Source organism: Balaenoptera acutorostrata, chromosome 6 (genome assembly GCF_949987535.1).
Source record: "Balaenoptera acutorostrata chromosome 6, mBalAcu1.1, whole genome shotgun sequence".
NCBI lineage: Eukaryota > Metazoa > Chordata > Mammalia > Artiodactyla > Balaenopteridae > Balaenoptera > Balaenoptera acutorostrata.
In genome coordinates this window covers 125640328-125661871 of record NC_080069.1, presented here as the reverse complement: position 1 = coordinate 125661871, position 21544 = coordinate 125640328, and the positions used below count along the sequence as shown (strand labels likewise).

Here is a 21544-nt window from a genome sequence, read left to right as displayed (position 1 = left end):
TTCCTTTACCAAAGCCGAGTCCTGGGACCCCTCCCTCGAGGTGCCCCTCGTCCAGAGAAGCAGCAGCGGCACGCTGACGGCAGATGCCACGGGAGTGCCCGGCAGGCGGCCGCCGCCTCCAAAGCCCCCTCCCGCTGTGCCCCCTGGGAGCCGTGATGAGGCGCTCCTGTGACCCCCAGTCAGCAATGAGGAAACAAAGGCCGCAGAGGGTAGGTAACTCCCCCGGGTCCCAGGGTCAGGGGCCCCAACGGCCCTGCCCCAGCCCTGCCCCGGCCCTGCCCTGCCCATCCGAACCCTGCAGGCTCAGGCCCTCGCGCTGCCGCTGAGCTGAATCCCTTCCGTTCGCCTGTCGCGGCAGCCACCTCTGCCCACCTCAGCGCCAGGCAGCACCGTCCTCCCTGCGCTGCCCCCCGCCCCCCGCCCCGTCCCCAGCCCTCGGTGCCTCGCCCCTGTACTGCCCCCGCACACCCAGGCCCACCCCTGGCCCCCGCGGGCGGGTGCCCTCCCGGTCACCTAGTGCCCTGCACACTGCCGACGGCAGGCAGTCCTTTGCCATGGGGTGTCCTCCGCCCGCTCAATGCCAGCAGCCCCTCCCCTCAGCTGTGACAGCCGAGCCGTCTCAGACTCTGCTGGTCCTGGGGCAGACGCCCAGGGACAGCCCTGTGCCCCATGTTATCCCAGGGGCTCTGGGCCAGTGCAAGGCTCAAGCAGCCGTCGGCTCTGGGTGACCCCTGTGGGCCAGGCCCCCTGTCTGGCAAGGAGGTGCCCTGGGACTCAGGGGGCACCCACATCCCAGGGCAGTGCCTCAGACAGGCCTGCTCAGGGCCCCAGTGGGGCCCACGGGACAGGACGCCAAGGTCGGCTGCTGCCCCCTGGCACTGAGCACAGCTATGGGCACCCTCAGAGGCCTCGCCACGCCGAGAGCAGGACGAAGGCCATGCCCCTTGGGGCCCAGCCACAGGGACACACTCCAGCTGGGTAGCACGGCCGGGGGGCCTGAGGCAGAGCCCCCCTGGCCGGGCTTGCCCTGACCCCGCAGAGTCCCGCACGCCAGACCCTGCAACACAAGCCCGAGGAGCGACCTCCCTCCGCACAAGGCCTTCCTTTGCGCTTCTCTGCAGGTGGGACATTTCCATGGGCGAAGGTTTTTTTAAAAGCCCAGTGCCACAATTTAATTATTGAATTCAATTAAAGTGAAAACAAAATAGATGGCTGCCCTCAGGCTCAAAGCCCACGTCTTCCCGCCTCCCACCTCGCTGCCTGCCTCGGGACACCCCACGCGCTGCTCACGCTTCCTCGGCCTCCGGCCCGACCTCAGGCTGCATCTGTAACTCAAGCTGCTCCTGGGCGGGGGTGCGTCACGGCCCACCCTCCATGGGAAAGCCACCCTCACGTTCCTGCCGACCACCCCACTGGCTCCGTCCTCCTGGGGAGGGAGGGGAGAGCAGGCCCAGGAAGCACCGACCCCCTCGCTCAGACGGCAGAAGGATACAGTTTCCAAACAGCGTCAGGACAATGAAGTAAACCGAGGAGAACATGCCTTTGCTGACTCCACCTTGCGACTCGATCCCATGATACATCACGGCGTTCCAGTCCTCCCCGGTCAGGATCTGCAGAGGGAGGGAGGGAGGGAGAGCAGCCGGGGCATGTCCCCACAGCCACCCGCGTCCACACGCACGCCCGCACCCACGAGCCCATGGGCACACGAGTGCGCACACACAGGTCCTTGGATGATGGTCAAGGCAGCCCAGGAGCCTCCAGAGAAACTTCCAGAAGGACATGGCTGCTGGGCTGGGTCAGGCCTTATAAGATGAATAGGCTCTGGGTTTCTGCCAAGAATGGAAAGGGAGCTCCCAGCAGGAGAGAAAGGTGAGCAAAGGCAAGGAGACCGTGGCAGAGCTTTCCACGTCCCAGAGCCGCCTGGTCACTGCCGCACCGGTGAGGAAACTGAGGCTCAGAGAGGGGCGCAAGCTGCTCACGGCCAGACAACAGCTGCAGGGCCTCTGACCCTCCGGGTCCCTGTCTCCCCTCGCCCAGGGGGTCCAGGCCACGAGGGCGGCTAAATGCCGTCCTTGCCCCATCGGGAAACACGTGCCTCTTTTTCACTTGTATTTTGGGGAAAGTACAAGGGGATAAGGTAACAGACATTCGTGTGTCTGCCACTCAGAATGGAAATTGCTAACATTTTGTCATATTCGCATCAGGTCCCACTGCCCACGATCACCCTCGACGGGCAACCCCAGCCATGAACCTGGGGGGCCTCCCATCTTTGTGGTCCTACACCACACAACACACACACACCTATAAACGAAATACATCACGCGTGTTTTTTTTTTTTTTTAATATTTATTTATTTATTTATTTATGGCTGTGTTGGGTCCTCGCCTCTGTGCGAGGGCCCTCTCCAGTTGCGGCAAGCGGGGGCCACCCCCCATCGCGGCGCGCGGGCCCCTCACCATCGCGGCCTCTCCTGCTGCGGAGCACAGGCTCCAGACGCGCAGGCTCAGCAATTGTGGCTCACGGGCCCAGCCGCTCCGCGGCACGTGGGATCCCCCCAGACCAGGGCCCGAACCCGTGTCCCCCGCACCGGCAGGCAGACCCTCAACCACTGCGCCACCAGGGAAGCCCCATCACGCGTGTTTTAAACAGGCATGGGCAGGTGTCAGACTACCTCATCATTCCGTTCATTCACTCTTTTATCTTTGAAGTTTACCCGTGTGGACACATAAAAACCCACTGTCGTGGAAGGTGCTGCATAGATTCCTTCCATGTACTCACCCATCTTCCTCAACAGGCACTTCCAAGGTTTTTGCCCGTGTGTCCCATTGTGAACATGAAGTTTGTCTAGAGCTGGTTCTGCTGGATCGTAGGTTCTGCACACCTTTGACTTCACTAGACATTTTCAAAGTGCTTATCCCAAATTACAGTCCCACCAGCAACGCAGGCTGTGTCTTCCTCACACCCTCGTCCCAAACTGAGCACAGCCACACCCTTTGATAGCTCCCGGCCGGCGGGGTGAACGGAAGAGCCATTCAGGCGGGACATCTTCTCTTGTATCCAGTGGCTGCTCAGATCTCCTTTCTGTGGCCTTTTCAACTCTTTGGCTTGTATTGCTGATAAGTCACCTTTTCTTACAGACTTCCTTATGTATTCTTGTATATACTAGTCCTCTATCTGCAATGTCTACTGGAAAAATCTTCTGCTGGTCTCCTTTTTGCTTTTAACTAATTTTTTTGTATTATAAAGAAGTTTAATGAAGTCAAATGTATCAGTCTTTTCCTTTATGGTTTCTGCTTTTTGCCCCTTAAGAAATCTCTCTCCATCCCAAGGTCATAAAGAATTTTCCTATATTTTCTTCAAATCATTTTAAAGTTTGGCTTTTAGGTCTCTAATCCAACTAGAGCTTGTGGTTACTGTTCTGTGCACACCTGAGGATGAAGACCTACTTTTCTCCCACACAGAAGGCTCATTTTTTGACCATCCCATCCCCCTCCCGTTGATTTAAAATGCCATCTTTTTCACATGACCAACTTCTTACATAGGCTTGGGCATGTCTCTGGGCTTTCTGGTCTGTTCTTTGACACTTTGTCTTTACACCTCACAATCTTCATTACTGTAGCTTTGTGATAAGTCTTGATATACGGAGGGGTACATCACTCCTTCGTGGACTGTCCTGGCCATTCTTGGCCATTTACTCTCCCACAGACTCAATATGCTGAATTCCAAGAGCAGTTCTGTTGGGATTTGGATCACAAATTAAATTAGGGAGAACTGATCCCTTTACCACAGTAAGGCGTCCCATTTATAAACATAGGTATTCCATTCTTTCGGTCTTTTAATGACAATTTATAATTTCACCTGTAAAAGTCTTGTATACTTTTTGTGGATTTATTTCTGGATAACATAGCTTTTGTTACTACTGTAAATGAAATCTTTCATTTTAATCGACTATTCTAATTGAATGATACTGTTATATAGAAAAGCTTTATTTTTCCTATGTTGATCTTGTGTTCAGCAACAATGAATTCTCTTATTATTTCTAATTGATTCTCTTGAATTTTCTATGTAAATAATCACACCATTTGTAAATAATAACTATTTTGTCTATTCCTTTCCAGTCCTTCTACCTCTTTCTTTTTCTTATTATATTGACTTCAACTGCCTGAATACTAGATATCCTTGGTTATGCTTTCAATCTGTATTAGTCTGGGTTCTCCAGAGAAACAGAACCAAGAGGAGATGTCTGGGTATATCTTGTGGTCATGGAGAATAAGTCCCAAGACCCACAGCTGACAAGGAGAGACAATGGTGTAAGTTTCAGCCCAACTCTGAGTCCAAAGACAAGAGAAGACGGATGTCCCTGCTCAAAGATGGTCGGGCAGCGAGAGTGGACTCTCCCTTAACTCAGCCCTTTTATTCTACTCAGGCCTTCGGTGGACTAGGGGAGGCTTCCACATCTGCTTTCTCAGTCCACCAATTCAAATGCTCATCTCATCCAGAAACACCTTCATAGACACACCCAGAAATAATGCTTAATCTAGGCACCCCATGGTCCAGTCAAGTTGACGTAAAATTAACCATCAACAATCTTTTATCTGTGATGTTTGCTACGGTCTTTGTAAAACAATAGCTTTATTGAGATATAATTAACATACCATATAATTCAGTCATTTAAAGTGTATAATTCAATGGTTTTTAGTATATTCACAAATATGTGCAACCATTACCACAGTCAATTTTAGAACTGAATTCTAAATTCAGAATTTAGAATTCTGAATTTAGAATTTTATTTCCATCTCTTCAAAAAAGAAACCCATCCATATTAGCTATCACCCAACTAGCTGTGGGTTTGTTTTGGGGTTTTGTTTTTTTTTTTGAGTCCTTAGTATTTTAAGTTCTTTGTATAACATGTTTTTCATCATAATATCAATATTCCATCTTTCTAAATCTATTGATATGCTTATTTTTCTCTTTTAAACTGTAGAGATCAGGAAATTACATTGACAAATTATTGTATTACTGAGATAAGCACAGTTTAGCCATGAGGTTCTATTTTACACACAGTTGGATTTGATTTTTGAATATTCTATTTCAGGCTATTTGCATCTACCTTCACTGAGTGAACACTTAGAGTGCCTGCCTGCTGTGTGTCAGGCAATCTTCAGGCACTTGAGATCCTCAGTAGACAAAACAAAGCCCCTGCCTCACAGATCTGTGGAAGGAGAGAGCTCTCTGAAATGGAGCCAGGAGGCCTGGATGGAATCTGACCTTTTGACCACTTACTGTCCTAATGCAGGCCTCCAGAACATCTGTCAGAAACTCAAGACACTTATCAGACACCTACCCTAAAACGCCTGGTGACAGCCATCCCTGAAGGACACACATTTCCCTTCTTGTGTCAGAGCACAGCCTCGTGGCTTTTGTCTTACAAGCCCCCGACTCTTTCTCTTCCCCAGGACACTCTTTTTATTTTAGCCAAATCTGTGTCTCTTGAATTGCAGTTCTTAAGATCCCAAAACACTTCTTATTTGCAGCCTCCTGCAGCTTTTTTGGTTGACAGAGCTCACACTCTGTCTGCATTTTGCTTTCCTTACATTGTCTTGGCCGGGCTGTGGGGTCAACGTTGTCCTAGCCCCATGAAATGGTTTCTCCCCTTCTCTGGAAGCGTCTGAGTCCATTATCATCTGTTCCTTAAAGGCGTGGCAAAGCTCACCTTATAACTCCCCGAGCCCTGGGCAGGAGGCAGGAAGGCAGGAAGAGAGCTTTGACTAGGGATTCCATTTCTTTAATGGTTATAAAATTATCCAGTTCTTTTTTCTTCTTCAGCTAATTTAAGTAACTGATGTTTTCCTATAGAAGTGCACATTTCATCTAAGTTTTCAAACCTATTGGCATAAAGTTGCCATAATATTCTTTTGGGATTTTAAAAATTTCTCCCTTTTCTGTAGTTATACCTCCCTTTTGGGCTATACTTTTTAAAAAATTATTTTTTTATTGAAGTATAGTTGATGTACAATATTTTGTAAGTTACAGGTGTACAATACAGTGATTCACAATTTTTAAAGGTTATATGTCATTTATAGTTATTATAAAATATGGCTATATTCCCTATATTGTACAATATATCCTTGTAGCTTATTTTATACATAATAGTTTGTACCTCTTACCCCTATATTGCCCCTCCCCTCTCCCCTTTCCCCACTGGTAACCACTCTTTTATTCTCTTTATCTGTGAGTCTGCTTCTTTTTCATTATATTCACTAGTTTGTTGCATTGGGCTATACTTTTTATTTGTGCTTTTTTTCTTGATCAGTCTTGCTATAAAGTTATCTACTTTATTAGCCTTATTGAGAATGAGCTTTTTAGGATTTTGTTATCTTGGTATTTTAGTTTTATGTTTCATTAATGTCTGCTCTTAGCATCATTTTTTCCTGCTTTCAATTTCTCTTTGGTTTACTCTTTCTTTTTTCTAGATTTTTAAGATAAGTACTTAACTTATTTATTTTTAGTCATTCTCTTATTTTGATAATTGCTTTTAAGACTCTAAATTTTCCTCTAAGTATTGCTTCAGACTCATCCTATGAGTTTTGCTAATTATTGTTCAGTTCTAAATATTCTGTAGTGTCCACTGTGCTGTCTTCTTCAACTCAAACCCTCAGCTTTCAAATATGGGGAAGATCTTAAGTGACTGTTTACTAGTGCTTTCTATTTATTTAAGTAATATCAAGAATGTGCTGGACTTCCCTGGTGGTGCAGTGGTTAAGAATCTGCCTGCCAATGCAGGGGACACGGGTTCGGTCCCTGGTCCCAGAAGATCCCACATGCTGCGGAGCAACTAAGCCCGTGTGCCACAATTACTGAGCCTGCGCTCTAGAGCCTGTGAGCCACAACTACTGAAGCCCACGTGCCTAGAGCCTGTGCTCCGCAATGAGAAACCGCCGCAATGAGAAGCCTGCGCACCTCAACGAAGAGTAGCCCCTGCTCGCTGCAACTAGAGAAAAGTCCACGCACAGCAACAAAGACCCAACGCAGCCAAAGAAAAATAAACAAAATAAATAAAATTTTTAAAAAAAGAATGTGCGCTGTAGGAGCGCGATTCTTTAATGCTTGTAGAAATTTCCTGAGTGACTTAACACGTGATCAATTTCTGTAAATGTTCCTGTGCCCCAGATAATGACTATTTTATTCGCTATCAATTGGCGAGTTCTGTATGCATCAGCCGAGTTGTGACGGTCGTGCTCATGAGTTCTTTTACATCCTGTCTAACCCTTATCAGCTTCATCCTTCAGTCTGATAGAAATATAAATCTCTTAAAAGAGGGTGGACTGTTGATTTCTCCTTGTGATTCTGTCGGTTTTTGCTTGGTATGTTTTTTGAGCCGTGCTGTTAGGTTGCATCTTCCTTTTATTGTTACGTAATATACTTCCTTATTTTTACTAAAGCTTTTTTTCACCTTCTTTTTCACTTCTATTTTGGCTGATGTTAACATTACACCAGCTTCCTTTTGGTTAAGGTCTACTTAGTTTACCTTTTTGTACCCATTTAATTTTAAATTATGTAATATTTCAAACATTCAGAAAGGTACAATGAATAATATTTAAAGCTCTGTGTACCCATTACCCAGCTTAAGAAATAAAACTTTAAAATGTAGCTGAAGTTCCCTGAATAGAAATCTCCAGTCTCATTCCTCCTCTCCCCAAGCCCACCTCACCCTGAATTTACTGTTAAACATTCCCATGCAAGCTTTTACACCTTTACTTCCATATATACCATAAACAATATTGTTACGCAATATGTTTTGAAACAAGATGTTTTCATCCTTATTAAATATTTAGTATCATATGCTAAACCATAATGGAAAAGAATGGAAAAAAGAATGTATATGTATGTATAACTGAATCACTTTGTTGTACAGCAGAAATTAACACAACATTGTAAATCAACTATACTTCAATTTAAAAACTTAGTTAAATAAGTAGTATCATATGCTTTGTATTATTCCAAGTCTTGCTTTGTTTTTTTTTAGCTTAACATTGCTTGCGATCCATGTTAATAGAGTTAATTCTAGGTCATTCATGGCCCTGCTGCACAGATAGAACACCCTCTCCTTATCCACTCCCCTGACGATGAACAATCAAGAGGTTTCCAGTGTCTTGCTATCACACACAATGCTGCTGCGATGGTCTCGCAGGTCTCTGTGCATCCGGCCAGGGACCTTCCAGAGCATGTACCCACAACAGGAACTGCTGTTGTGTGAGTTCCGGTGGGTTAGATACGGTGACATTACTTTCCAAAGTGGTTCTACCAACCCACCAACGGCATAAAGGAATCCCCATTTCTCCACATCTTCTCTAAAACTTGAGACTGTTAGATTTCTTAATTTCAACTAAACTGACAGGTGGGTTTACTTTGCATTTCCTCACTACGAGTAAACAGATGATGGTTTTTACAGGTCTACTCATCAGCCCAATTTCCTGTCCCGAGTTCCTTGCTTATACATGTTGCCCTTTCCTGCTGCATTATTTGTCTTTCCTTTTTGATTTGTGGAAGTTTTCGATTTATTCTGGTTATTGGTTATTTATTCTGGCTGTTGGCTATTAGCCAATGCTGTGGAAACATCTACTCCCAGCCTATGACTTGTTTGTTTGACCTTTTTATGGTGTCTTTTGATGCACAGAAATTTGTATTTCAATAGCCAAATTTGTCAAAGCTTTCCTTTATGATCTGTGCTTTTTTACATCTTCCTTAAGAAGGCTTTCCCTGCCTTCAGTCAGTAACATTACTCTCCTGTATGTTCTAAAATTTCAGAGTTGCTCTTCACATTTACGTCTTAATTCATCTGAACTGATATTCAAATCTGCTACAAGGTAGAAATCCAACTCCATGTTTTTGTCTATGGATAACCAAACTGTCCCACTCCATCTGCAGTGACATGAGTGTTCTATGTATATAACTATTTCTTCTGTAAATAATGACATTTTTCTTTCTTCCTTGGCAATCCCGAGAAATTTTATTTCATTTTTTTCTTATTCTACTGCACTAAGACCACTGATACTAGCATAATCTGCTAAGGGTTTTTATTTGCAAGGAGTGTTGGGTTTTATCATGGGATTTTCTTTTAGAAAAAAAAATTCATGATGGACAGTTTCAAACATACAAAGTGGAGAGTGTAATGTACCCCTACGTACTCATCACCCAGCTTCAACAATCAACACAATTTGCCAGTCTTGTTTCATCTGCCTCTCTCTCTGGTGCTTGGCTGTGCTTTTGCTAGAGTTCAAATGTTTTTTCTGATCATACATGGTTTTTTTCCTTCTTTAATCTGTTAAGATGATGAATTACATTAATAGACCTTCTAATGTTAAATCATCTTGCATTTCTAGGATAAATTCAAGTTGATCATAAAGATGATCTTTAAGTACATCCAGATTGGATTAGCTCTTATTTCCCTCAGGATGTTTTGTCTCTCTGTGTGTGATAGTAATTTATATTTTCCTTCTCTTATATTGCCCTTGTCTAGTGTTTTCATATCAAGGTTATTCCAGTCTCATAAAAGGGTGGGTGTTTCCTTTTTAACTTCTCTGGAGTCATCTGTATAAAATTGGAGTAACCTTTCTTAAATATTCAGCAGAGTTCACTTGTAAAACTGTCAGCGTGGTCTCCAGGGCAGGTAGATTTTTCAAGTATTCAATTATTATTCAGAAATTATTCAATTTCTGAAATAGCCCAGGTTTTCTGCTTCTCCTTGGGTTAATGCACTTTTCCCCCCATTTATCCGCTTTCCTAAATGTATCCGTATCCGTGTCTGCAGTGCTTTCAGCAGTTGGGTGTGACTCTCAGAATCTGTGTCTGGATGTGTCCTTCTTCCACCTCGGATTGCGGCTCTCTGAGTGGGAATTCCAGGCCAACAGGGACCGTCCGCCAATATTTTAAAGTTGCTTTTCCCAGACCTTCTGGCATCGTTGCCACGAGAGGCCTGCCATCAGACTGGCATTCTTTTGCAGGAGATCTGTCTTTCGAGAACAGATTTTAAGGTTTCCTCTGTATCAGGCTGTGTCCAGGTCTCAGCTCTTTCTGGAACATCGCTGGCACCCTCTCTCTCCGCCTCTGAGCCGCAGCTGGCTCAGGGCCTCCGCGTTCTTGAGAGGATCACGTCAGCGTACGTTCAGCCTCCACTTTTTATTTAAACAGCTGTGTCTTCTAGTTATCTTTCCCATTAACCAGAGATCCTCAGTTCCAGGTGCCCTTCTTCCGTACTTTTGCGCTGAGCTCTCCCTCGTGCCCTCTGAGGGTTAAAGGCGCCTGCATTAGCACGCTGCTGCCGCTTCTTAGGAGCGGCTCACCCCCCACCTGTGGGCGTGGTCGGGCAGCTTCACCAGGAGCAGAGTTCAAGCTGTTCTCCCCCTGGTCACATGCCTCCCTGTGCCCTCTCCAACCCCATTCAGAAGCAGGGGCTCCAGTCTGGGTCTCAGGCCCTCGGCCCAGTGTCATCTTGCGGGCGTTACAGGCCCGGCTGGGCCAACGGTCGGTCCTGGCGATCTTCTCAGCCTCCTCCAGCCTCAACCACTCTCTCAGCCTCCTTAAAGGGCTGGACGCTTCCCCAGCTCTGAGTCAGTCGAGCCATTGGCGATGCTTCTGATGGAGAAGGTGCGAAGGGTAGTACGCTGACGGGCAACCCAATCCTTAAAGCTCAGAGGAGGGCGAAGCCACAGGACTCGAAAGTGGGGTCAGACAGGAAGCAGAACGATGACAGCCCGGGGTCTGGAGTCCTGCCAGGCCGGGAGCAGACGAGCCTCTGGGAAAAGAGCTGCTCTGCTCCACCCAGGTCGGGAGGGGGGCTTGCGGGCGAGATCACTAGACTGAGTCACCCTGTCAGCAAGCGTCTAGTGTGGCTCGAACGGTCGGCTGGAAAGACGCCCTCCTTTGAGAGAGGAGCCCCAAAGGCCCCCCTCCTGCACGCACTGTGGTTCCGGCGTTGGCGGGGGGCAGCACCAGCGGCCCCGGAGGCCAGGAGCAGGCAGGGCCCTGGCCAGAGCGCCTGCAGCCTGCGGGCTTCCCTAGGCGCCATCGCGGGCCGCCCCCCGCCGCCGCCAGTCCTGCTCGGCCTCAGATGTGGCGGAGGATGCTCGAGGGGCAGCGGGCTTCATCACGTTGGTGAGGCCAGTTGTGGGGCCCCAGGGGCCGCGGCTCTGTGAGGGGGACAGCGCTGAACCGGGGAGTCCTCAAGCGGGAACCAAGGCTCAGCGTCCCCAGGGGCTGCGGGCGGCGTGTTTCCAGACACAAAGGGAAACTGAGGGGCCGCTGGGGCCAAGCCATTGGAGGGAGAAGCCTGGGGAGTGCTTTCCCCTCGACTCTCAACGGACAACGACGGCTGTGATCGGTTCCAGGTCTCGGGGGCAGAGCGCTAAGTGGCGACCTGAAGCCGGGGCCTCCCAAGGTGTCCACCTGTTGCTCGGGCAGCTCCCTCCCGACCCGGCCCCAGCGGGGGCGCTGCACGTCAGAGACCTGCTGTGCCTGTCCCCTCACGGGCACTGGGGAGGGGCTGACGGGGGAGGAAGGCTGCGCACCCTCACACCCGGCAGGGAGGGCCCCACACGCCAGAAGTGAGCCGGGAGCCGGCAGCCTTACCTGGAAGACAGTGAGGATGGCAGCGGGGAAGGTGTCAAAGTTGGTCGTCGGAGTCTCGTCCTGAAAGTTGAACCTGAGAGGAACAAGGGTCTTGGACAGAGGCAGCCCCCTCGGGACCAGGAGGACCGGCACCTGGCCGGGCTGCGTCTGGTGTCAGCGGCCCCGCCTCGGGACCCTCAGGGAGGGGCGCGGAGGAGGAGCCCGGGGCGGCACCGCCCCCTCTGAGCCCTGCGTCCCGGGGGCCCGGCCTCGCTTACTGCCCCCCGAAGAGCTGCATGCCCAGCAGAGCGAAGACCACGATGAAGAGGAAGAGCAGGAAGAGCAGGCTGATGATGGACTTCATGGAGTTGAGCAGGGACACCACCAGGTTCCGCAGGGAGCTCCAGTACCTGCGGGGAGCGGCCTGGTCCGAGCGCGCCGGCATGCCCGGACACGGACGGCACGCGCCTGCGGCTGCCGGCGCCTTCTGGCCTGAGGGCCCCACACCCGGTGCGCGGAGAGTGCTTTCTCCAGGGGTCCAGACCACCTGCTGGACCGCGACCGACCCCCGCCCACGGGGACAGCAGACGCCGAGGGTCCAGCGCTGAGCTCACGATCGCCTCCTACACCTCCTCCCCAGCCTCCCTCCCCCACGACCACGCCCGCCTTCGCCCCTCACCCCCCTCAGGCCACGGCCACGCAGGAGAAGGGGCCGCAATGGAGCACCCTTCAGCATCGCCGCCCTCAGCACGCGGCTCCTGCGCAAAGAGCCTCCGCTGAGCAGGCCGGGCACGGGGTGCAGACGCTGACCCCAGCGGCCCCTCCCGGAGGGCCAGGGCCACGCAGCGCGGAGCAGCCCTCCAGCCTCGACTCCCTCCCACCCCACCCCTCCAACGCTCCTGGGGGTCCGAGACTCTGTCCCTCTCATTCAGCTGGACCCCCCCGGCTCACAGGCCCCCTGAGGTCTGCCCACGGCCTAGCTGCTGCCGGCCCACTGGGTGATGAGTCCCCTCCAGCTGCGACCCCCAGGAGAGCCCAGGCGGACGTACCACGTGCCTCTGTGCCTTTGCACTTGCTGTCCTCTGCCCTGGCCTAGGGCATCTGCCTGGGGCATCCCTGGGCCCTTGTCCCTAATGCTGCTTCACAGAGGCCCACCATCCTCCTTGGGCTCTCTGACTAGGTAGGTGAGAGTTAACGGGAGATGGGCTGGAAGACTCCAAACAGCCTTCTCCTAGGATGGGCGGGGTGTAGGTCAGCCCACGTCAGGACAGGGGCCACCCGCTTTCCAGGAGGAAATGGAGCTGCTAAGATGCCAGGCCCACGACCAAGGTGAGGGCAGCGCCGGCCGTCACCTCCTGAAGCCCCTTCTCCCGCAGAACCAGCAGAGGATGGAGGGCAGGAGGCGCAGGGCACCCGGCAGCCTCTGTGGGCCAAGCCGACCGAACTCCTGTCCAAAGCTCCTCCACGGTTAAACTGTCGTGACCTCGAATGGCCTCAGGGTTGGATTTAAAACAGAACAGAAAAGACCAGGAGGCTGGGGAGGTCACTGCAGCGGGGGCCTGGAGCCCAAGCCACCTGCGCAGGCTCAGTCTGGACCATCCCACGGCCGTCGTGACGCGGGCCACCAGGGACGCTGCGCGGGGGCCGGTGCCAGGCACGTGTGGCCACGCGCTCCAGCCGCTCGTGGGGTGGGCGCCTCAGAGCCTCGGGGAGGCTCGGGTACCGCTGTGGAGTCCTACGGCCATGGCCGTTGGGTGCGGGCAGCTCTGCCGCTGCCGAGACAGCTGCGGACGAGGGTGGCCCCCCTTCCCGGCGCTGCCGCTCTGGCAGAGAGCGGGGAGGTCTGGCCTGCGTCACATTCTGGCCTGGGCCTCAGCCTCCTTGTGGGCAAAAGGGAGAGACCTGCTTCCAGGGCTGTGAAGAGCCAAGTGGGATGAAACTGAACACACGGTCAGGGCCCCGTCCTGTCACCGAGGACAGGCCAGGCAGCGTCGGCCTCGAGTGGAAAAGGCAGGCCTGGGAGATCAGGTCTGAAGGTCAGGGTCCCGTCGGGACCAGGACGGGAGCAGGGCTGCAGGGTAGGTGAGCAGACTTAGGGGCGGGAAGATGGCAAAACATCCATCTGATAACCTGTGTTTTCTCCATTAACTCTGGAGCAGAGTCATCCTTTGAGGTTGAAAGGTGGGCTTGCTGATTTCAAGAGAGGAGACAGGGTGAAACTGTGGGGAACGAGCTAACGAGAGAACCAGAAGTGCTGGGGCAGCGCGGAGGCTGCAAATGGCGCTGCAGGTAGACGGGCTCCCGGGGCCGACGCGAAGTCCTGCTGGGCTGCGGCCCTCGCTTGCATGGGCTGCTTTGTGACTGTCTTCTGTTTTTAACCAGTTATAACCCACAGAAAGAGATTCCAGGCAGCTGAGGGCAAGACCTATGCCACACGTCCCCAGGAGCGGCACCTGTGTTGGCTTGGCTCCCACACTGCCTGCGCCCCCGCCCCCCAAAGCGCACGGATGACATACTTCGTGACTTTGAAGATTCTCAGCAGCCGGAGTGCCCGCAGCACACTGATCCCAAAGGAGGTTCCTGGCTTGATGGCCGCCCAGACCACTTCGAAGATGCTCCCCACGATGACCTGCAACGGAGACGGGGTCAGCCTGGGGCGCGTGCGCGGCTGCTTCTCTCCGTCAGCATCTGCCCCGCCCACCCCGTCCGCAGCTCAAGCCACAGAAGGCAACATGAGGCCCAGGCCTCACACTGAGCCCCTGCAGCCCCCAGGAGCTGCAGACGGTGTCCGTCCTTCCCCCACCCAGATACACCAGGAGGACACAGAACACGAGCGAGTTGGGCCTGCAGCTCTCCTGGCAGATCTTAAAGCCTCCTCGTCTGACGCCTCCCCTGTGCTTCCTCACAGCCCGGTGACCCCTCTGGGGCCGGCAAACCGCCTCGACAGCTTTGACTGTTAGGCTGCTCTCACACAGACCTTGTAACATCCCCTTTCTGGTCCTGCCACCTCTGAGATGTTCCAGTTCATAACTGCATCTTGTCTTCTTCCGAATAGCGGGAGCCAGCAAGTACCACCAAGGACAGATGGGGGCAAGCCCGCCCCTCGTTTCACCAACAGTCATCCCGGGCGCCGTCCACGTTGGTGGACCGGGACTCGCGGGCAAGAGGCCTGCCCCTCCTTCCAGCCACTCCTCAGCATGTGTCTCGCGTGAGGGACTCAGAAAGGCCAGGGCAGCAGGGCTGAAGCACAGCGGACGCCTCACCCCGCGGCACCCCGACAGGACTCCCTCCCTGGCCACTGCACCTCACAGGGCACACGCGGGCTTGCGGTCGGCGCTCGTGTGCTCTTCGTGCGCGTGGCTGATGCCCACTCCTTCTAAGCGGGCTTCTGCAGCTGGCGCGGAGAACTCCACTGCCGAACATCAGTCTCTTAAATTCCCTTTGGCTTCGCTTGGCTCACACATCACCCAAGGTTTCGGTCACTTCCCCCCTTTTCGTACCAACTGTAAACATGATCAGCTCGACACCAACATCCTCACCAAGCCTGACAAACAGTGACTGTGCCAGGGCAGCGGCCCCTGCGGGTTAGCACTGGTCCACAACCCTGCGTGTCTGCTCTGCTGGCTGCACCAGCTCCGCATCGCCCCAAACGCACAACCTTCCACTGCACGTTTCCCCGCCCTGGACGCAAGCACATCGTTCAGAGGAGTTCAGACCTGCCCACAGCTGCTGCACCCACCACGACCCTAGCAGGGCAGCAAATGGGACGAGCTTGTCGCGTCTGTCCTTGGTCCCCCGACAATCACCACCAATTTGTCTCAGCATCACACAGCACCCAGATCGTGCCCAGGGCTGAAGACTATTGTTTTCTAAATCTACTTTCTTCTCACTGTCACTCTTCCAACATGTCTCCTATTCTCCATTGATCCTCAAAATTTGCTCGCATTGGGTCACAATGCAGGTGGCCTCTCAAGACGGCCCCCACGATCCCCACTGCTTCGGGTTCACCCCCTTGTACAGCCCTGTCCCCTGGAGGGTGGGCTGGACCTAGTGACCCACTTGTAGCAAACAGAACACAACGAACGTGACGGGCTGGCACCTCGGAGAACAGTCACGAGAAGACTGAGGCTTCGGCCCTTGTGCCCTCGGCCACGGCTGCCGGGTTGTGAGGACGCTCGGGCAGCCTGTGCGGAGGCCCACGTGACCAGGCCCGAGGCTGCCAGCAGCCCCCGGAGTGAGGCTGGAGGATGACTTCCTGAGGTCTGTCAGCAGCCACGAGCACAAGCTTGGAAGGGAGCTCTCCAGCCAGCGGAGCCTGCGAGGACTGAACCTCGTGAGGGACCCGCCGAGTCACAGCCTGACGGCGCCCCCACCGGAATGAGAGGACGAACATTTGCTGCTTTAAGCCACTAAGTCCTGGAGTAACTTGTTACCCAGAAAGAAAACACCGATACCGACTCCGGAAGCAGGAGTGCCGTGCTGCTGAACTAAGAGCCCCAGGTGCGGGGGCGGCTTTGGAGTCAGGCAGCGGCACCAAGCAGCGCATCCGTGAAGGCCTGATGCACCCTGAACCCACTCTTCCGGGGGTTCTGGACTCTGAAGATGCCGCCCAAAAGGTCTGCAGGAGAGTGAGGAGTCATAGGAGACTAAGGAAGGGAGCGGGCAGAGAGCCACCGGGCAGCCGCAGGGACAGTGGGAGACGTGCCTCCTGAGCGGGAGCTCTGGCGGAGGGGACGCCGTCCAAGCAGAGAGCAGTGGTGCTGCCTGTGGCCTCCTGCCGCTCGCGGTCAGAGGCGAGAGGAGGGCGGGAGCTGAGCAAAGCGCTGCTAAGTAAAGAGAAGCCCCAACTCGCTAGTTTGGGAAATGCTCAGCCTCTCCAGAGACCAAATGAGGCCAACGTTAAGAAATGGCATGGCCTAAAAATGAAGCCAAGGGCACGACGGGGGCTGGTATGGAAGATCCCAAAAGATCAAAGGCGGGGCCTCAGAGCATATTCAGCCGCTTTCCGGCCCTTCAAGGGATGTAGGGTGAGCCTCGCAAATGGGCCTCACGAAGCAGTAAGTCCTCCAGGACGTGGAAGGGTGTTGACCTTGGTCATCTCAGCAGCAGCTCAGTCCGAGAAGGGCTCATCTCTAAGAGAGCTGTGGGCACGGCTTCCGTCCGATGGAGTGAACTCTGGGAAGACTCACAACACACCCACAATGCTCTTAAAAGGCTTACATGCACAAAAATACCACCAGCTTGGGTTGAAATGCAAAAACCAAAATGAGGCCTTTGGATTCCCAAAATTCTACTAAGTAGGAAGCAGGCCAAGAAAACCTCAGCTGAAAACGTTTACTACTTTTCACAAAAAGGAAAGGGGACTCAGGGTAAAACCAAGAGCCCGAGGGCTCCCAGGCCCCAGAACGAATCAGGGCTTTCCCAACACTTGCCTGCTGGCCGGCTGGACTCCAGCCGGCCCTCCTGTGCATCCCACTAGCCCTGTTTTGAACGGGAAGGTCTGAAGCAGCTACCCCTGCCCATCCCACCGCTGTATGCTGGGTGCGGGGGTGGATAGCTTGTCTCTCTCAGTTCACGGCTCTAAGATCGAAAGAAACTGTACGAGCCTCAGCCAGACCTGGGTCCGATTTGGATGACGAGATTCGGGGCGCTGAGCTGATGCTGTGATGGGGTGCGTCTGGGAACTGGGAGTGGAGGTGAGTGTATCTTACACTGGGAAGAATCTGGATCACAGGGGACTGTGGTAGTCAGCCTCCGGACGGCCCCGAAGGACCCCTGCCTCCTGGTGTTCGCATCCCTGGGTAACATTCTCCCCATGAAAAGCGGGCGGGCCCGGCGACTCCCTCCTGACAAATGTTAATACAATAGCAAGGCTGACTGCTGTCTCTCCTGAGACTGGTTTCTGCAGCCTCTCAGGTACTCGCATCACGAGCTGCCACACAGTGAGGACACGCAAGCAGCCTGTGGAGAGGCCACGGGACCGGGAAGTGAGGCCGGTCACCAACCACGAGCGAGTCCTGTCAACAGCCTGTGACGAGCCTGAACAACCCCGAGGAACCCTCCGGTCCTAATCAAGCCTTGGGATGACTGCGTCCCCGGCCTCGGCTGGGCTGTAAACGCGTGAGAGATCCCGGGCCACTGGTACCCTGTAAAGCCACGCCTGGATTCCTGACCCTTAGAATCTGTGAGATAACAGATGCTTGTTTTAAGCTGCTAAGTTTTGGAAAAATTTGTTGGCTTGTGTGCAAATTATTCCCCTGCCCTGGGGCCTAGCTGGTTCCCAGACACCGCCACTCTGAAGTCTCCTCCCCTGTGGGTCCCCTCTGCCTGTGCGCACCACAGCTTTCTTTGTAACCAGGAAGGCAAAGGGGCAGAAGCGTTGGCTTCCCCCCGACCATCTGTGAAAATCGCAGGTGCCCACACGCCCCAGAGAGCACCTGGGCCGCCACTGCCTTCCCCCGCCCAGAGCTCAGGCAGCATGGCGGGTGTGCAACGCCCGCCCCGGGCTCCAGCGCTGACTCCCCCGCACGCTAGCCGGGCAGTCCTGGGCCCGTCACACAACGCCTCCAGTTATTCATGTATGAAGTGAGTCGTCCTGAAGATCTGACAAAGTCGTAGACACTGTCTGTCAGCTGCACTGCAGCGCAGACAGGAAAAGGTAAAGTTAAACTGCATCCCAAGTCGAAGCTTTCCTTCAACCTAGGTCCGGCCTCCTCCCTGGCTACTGAGAAGTCTGAAGAGGTGCAAGGCCTCCTCGGGCTGTGGCCCGGCCGCTTCTCACTCAGAGCCTCCACCAGGTCAGAACTCAGCCTCTGGGCAGGTGTCAACAGCGCCCCATCCCCAGGCTCCGGGCTCAACACAGGAGGCATCCTGCATGGTCTGTGGGGCCCAGGGAAGGGGACTCTTCGCTGCCCCAGCCCTGTGCTCGTCCACGGTGAGCCTCAGAAACACCTGCCTCCCAGGCCTCCCTCACCTGCAGGGGCTGGTGAAGGGACCCAGGCCCACTGCTGCCCTCCGGCCTCCCCAGGAAGCGCTGCTGCGTGTGCCCAGGACCAGACCCGCAGGAAAGATGGGGGTCAGGACCCCAGCCCCCCTGAGCCTCCACGGGACAGCAGACATTGAGAAGATCGCATACCAGGCGCGGAGGAGGCCACAGAGCCTTGAGCTGGTCTTGAGACTCTACAGACAGGGCCGGGGAGGGAAGGAGGCTGCCCACGGCCAGCACCCGCACCAGTCAGGGCCTGACCGGGACAGGCCTCCCCGGCCTGCCAGCAGCTTTTCTGACCCACAGGGGATACAGTGCCCCAGCCGCCCGGCTCTGCTCCACAGGCCCAGCTCACACCGGGTACGGCATCGCTCTCCGGCCAGGACACCGCGGACCCGTCTGGACCCCCAGCAGGCGTCCCTGACGAGGCGGCTCACTCACCCCGAAATCGAAGCAGTTGAAGGAGGATCGGAAGTAGCTCCTGGGCCCCAGGCCGTACATCTTCAGGGACATCTCTGTGAGGAAGAGACCCAGGAAAACAAACTCTGCAAAGTCTAGGAGAAGTCGGAGAAGAGGGGGATTAGCTCGCGTCCTCCTCCCACCCGGCTCCAGCCCAGACAGGAGGACACCAGGCCTCCGGGCCGACCCAGGGTGGGGCTTCCAGGCCTGGTCGGTGGCCCCTGAGCTCCAACCTCAGCCCAGGACAGAACAGCCCGCGACCAGACAGGAAGTGTCGCAGAGCAGTGCTCCTCGCAGCTTGAAAGCTGAGCGCCCGGTGCCGTGGGACGCAGACGCAGCCTCCCGGGACTGGGCTCAAGAGGGAGCTCTGGGTCAAGGGCCCAAATCCCCCGAGGAGGACCTAGGCGTCAGGCAGAGGGCGCCCACGCCCCGTGGAAAAGCTGGACGGCCTTGAGCCTGTCCTGCCTTCAGTCTCATTCCGTGCTCCATGCACAGCAGCTGGAATCCCTCAGCCTCCCGGCCAGGACCCCCGTCCCTCTGCGAGGACCTCCTGAGCCCCTTGGCCTCACAGCAGCACCGTGCTTGCAGGCTCGCCCCACTAAAGGCGAGTGTCCCTACCACCTGACACCCCCAGGCCCCCGCAGTACGAGTCTCCCAGGAGGCACCCATGCTTGCTGGGGGCCTTGGGGAGTCATACAGAGACCCCTGTGAGTGGGGTGCCTTCAGCTTCCCGCAGGCTGGGCCGGGCAGGCAGCAGTGGTGAGCAGGGCCTGCCTCAGCCCAGGGACCCCGCCACGGCAGTGCTGACCCGGCTGGCAGGACTAAGGGAGGCTGCACTGGGCCTGCTGCGAACTCAGCGCACACAGACGCTACCCCTAACCCAGCCTGAGCAGAAGACAGGGTCAGAGCAAGAAGAAACAGCGCAAAAGCTGTGCGAGGCCACAGACCGCAGGAGACGCAGCCGAGCCCAGCCGCTGACGGCTGCCAGACCAGGCATCCCGGACGTCAGAGCAAGGCCACCGTCTCTGATCCCTCTCCCAAAGCTGGAATCCACCCATCATTTCAGACAGTGAGCCCAGGGCACAGGAGCCAGGGAAGCAGCTCAGCACCAAGGGCAGAGCCCGCCACGCAGGGCCAGGGACCGAGGGGTCCAGTCACCAGGCAGTTGCCCACGCAGCCTCCCCAGGGCCTCTGGCATCCAGGCTGGTTGGGAGACTGGACCTCAAGCAGCTCACGCTAAAACAGATGGTAGAAGAGGGGGCCACACACCTCCTGCCCTCCCTGTGCACCCCGAAAGCTACTCCCCCCACGGCTCTCCACCAAGTGCCGCATAGACGCAGCGGCCTCACTGGGCAGGTCTGCGGCAGCCGAGACCCTGAACGAGCAGAGACATCAGTTCCACTGCCCGCTGGGCACCGTGCCTCACAGACACACACATGACGGTCCATACGGCCCTGGAAGGTCTCGGGTAGGGGACCGGAGTACGTGGACAGCCAGCTCCTGCCTGGCCTCTGAAACCAGTCAAAACACAGCAGGGCACCCGAGCCGAGCACGGGACGAGTGATGAGACGGCAAAGCAGCCCTCCCGGAGAAACTGCAGGAAGTCTGTGCCTGAGCCCAGTCGGAACACAAGCCCCGTGGCCCCTGCCCCTCAGGACCCCACGAGAGGAGCTCAGGTCCTGGGAGGAGAGACCACGGAGATGGGCACCCCAGCCACCCACAGGGCAGACCTTGCAGCTGACACTGCCTGGGTGTCCATGTTGCTCCCCAGGAGACCAAAGCGGGAGCCCTTTGCATGAACGAGCTCAGGAGCTGCCGAAGGGGAAGCTTTCGGAGAAAGGGGACACCTGGAGCAGAGCCCCCAGCACCCTGCCGGCTCCTTCTCTCTCCCAAGGAGGAGACCCTCAACTTCACGTGCTCAGCCTCCCCTCAGAGGCCAAGAAAGGGTGTTCACGCATTCATTCCTTCAACTAGCAGGCACCGGCGCTCCTCTGAGCTGGCCCGGGAGACAGCTGACCCCTCTCCCCAGGAGCTCACAGGCGAGGGGAGCAGAGCAGGTAAGTTAAACGGTGTTTGCATTATAACAGGAGGACAGCATGCCGTGGGAACAGAGGGACAGAGGGGAGGGTGGCCAGGTCTGTCCCGTGAGGCCTGGGGGTTCACGGGGTGACAGCATCCACTCCCATCCCTGCTTCACCATCCAAGCCTCAGTCTCGGGGTCCTGAGTGCATTGGGAGCGGTGTGCTTGGTGGGCAGACAGTGAGGTGCACAGTACCCGCTCTCTGCAGGGCGGCCAGCTTCAGGCAAGAGTCCCATGGCGAGCTCTGATGAAGCTGGTCCGGAAGGGGAGTCCCCACCTCTGCGTCTGCCTCCTGCAAGGCCTGCCCTCCCTTGCTGGGTCAGCCTGTCTCAGCTCCAGCCCAGCTGTCACGGGCACTGAGCAGAGGTATCCAGAGCCAGCACAGACCCACCCCTCCCTCCAGCCATTTTCCC

General features: G+C 54.8%; 1 protein-coding gene across 1 annotated transcript in view; it reads right to left on the bottom strand.

Annotated features, from left to right (window-relative positions):
* Positions 1-21544, bottom strand: part of CACNA1B (calcium voltage-gated channel subunit alpha1 B) — a 186297-nt gene that overhangs the window by 92704 nt on the left and 72049 nt on the right. Inside the window, exons 12-16 of the mRNA XM_057548592.1 lie at positions 19034-19146; positions 14124-14236; positions 11886-12017; positions 11629-11701; positions 1493-1610 (exon numbers count right to left, since the gene is read on the bottom strand). Coding sequence (XP_057404575.1) covers positions 1493-1610; positions 11629-11701; positions 11886-12017; positions 14124-14236; positions 19034-19146 — 549 coding nt within the window. The remainder of the gene's footprint in view (positions 1-1492; positions 1611-11628; positions 11702-11885; positions 12018-14123; positions 14237-19033; positions 19147-21544) is intronic.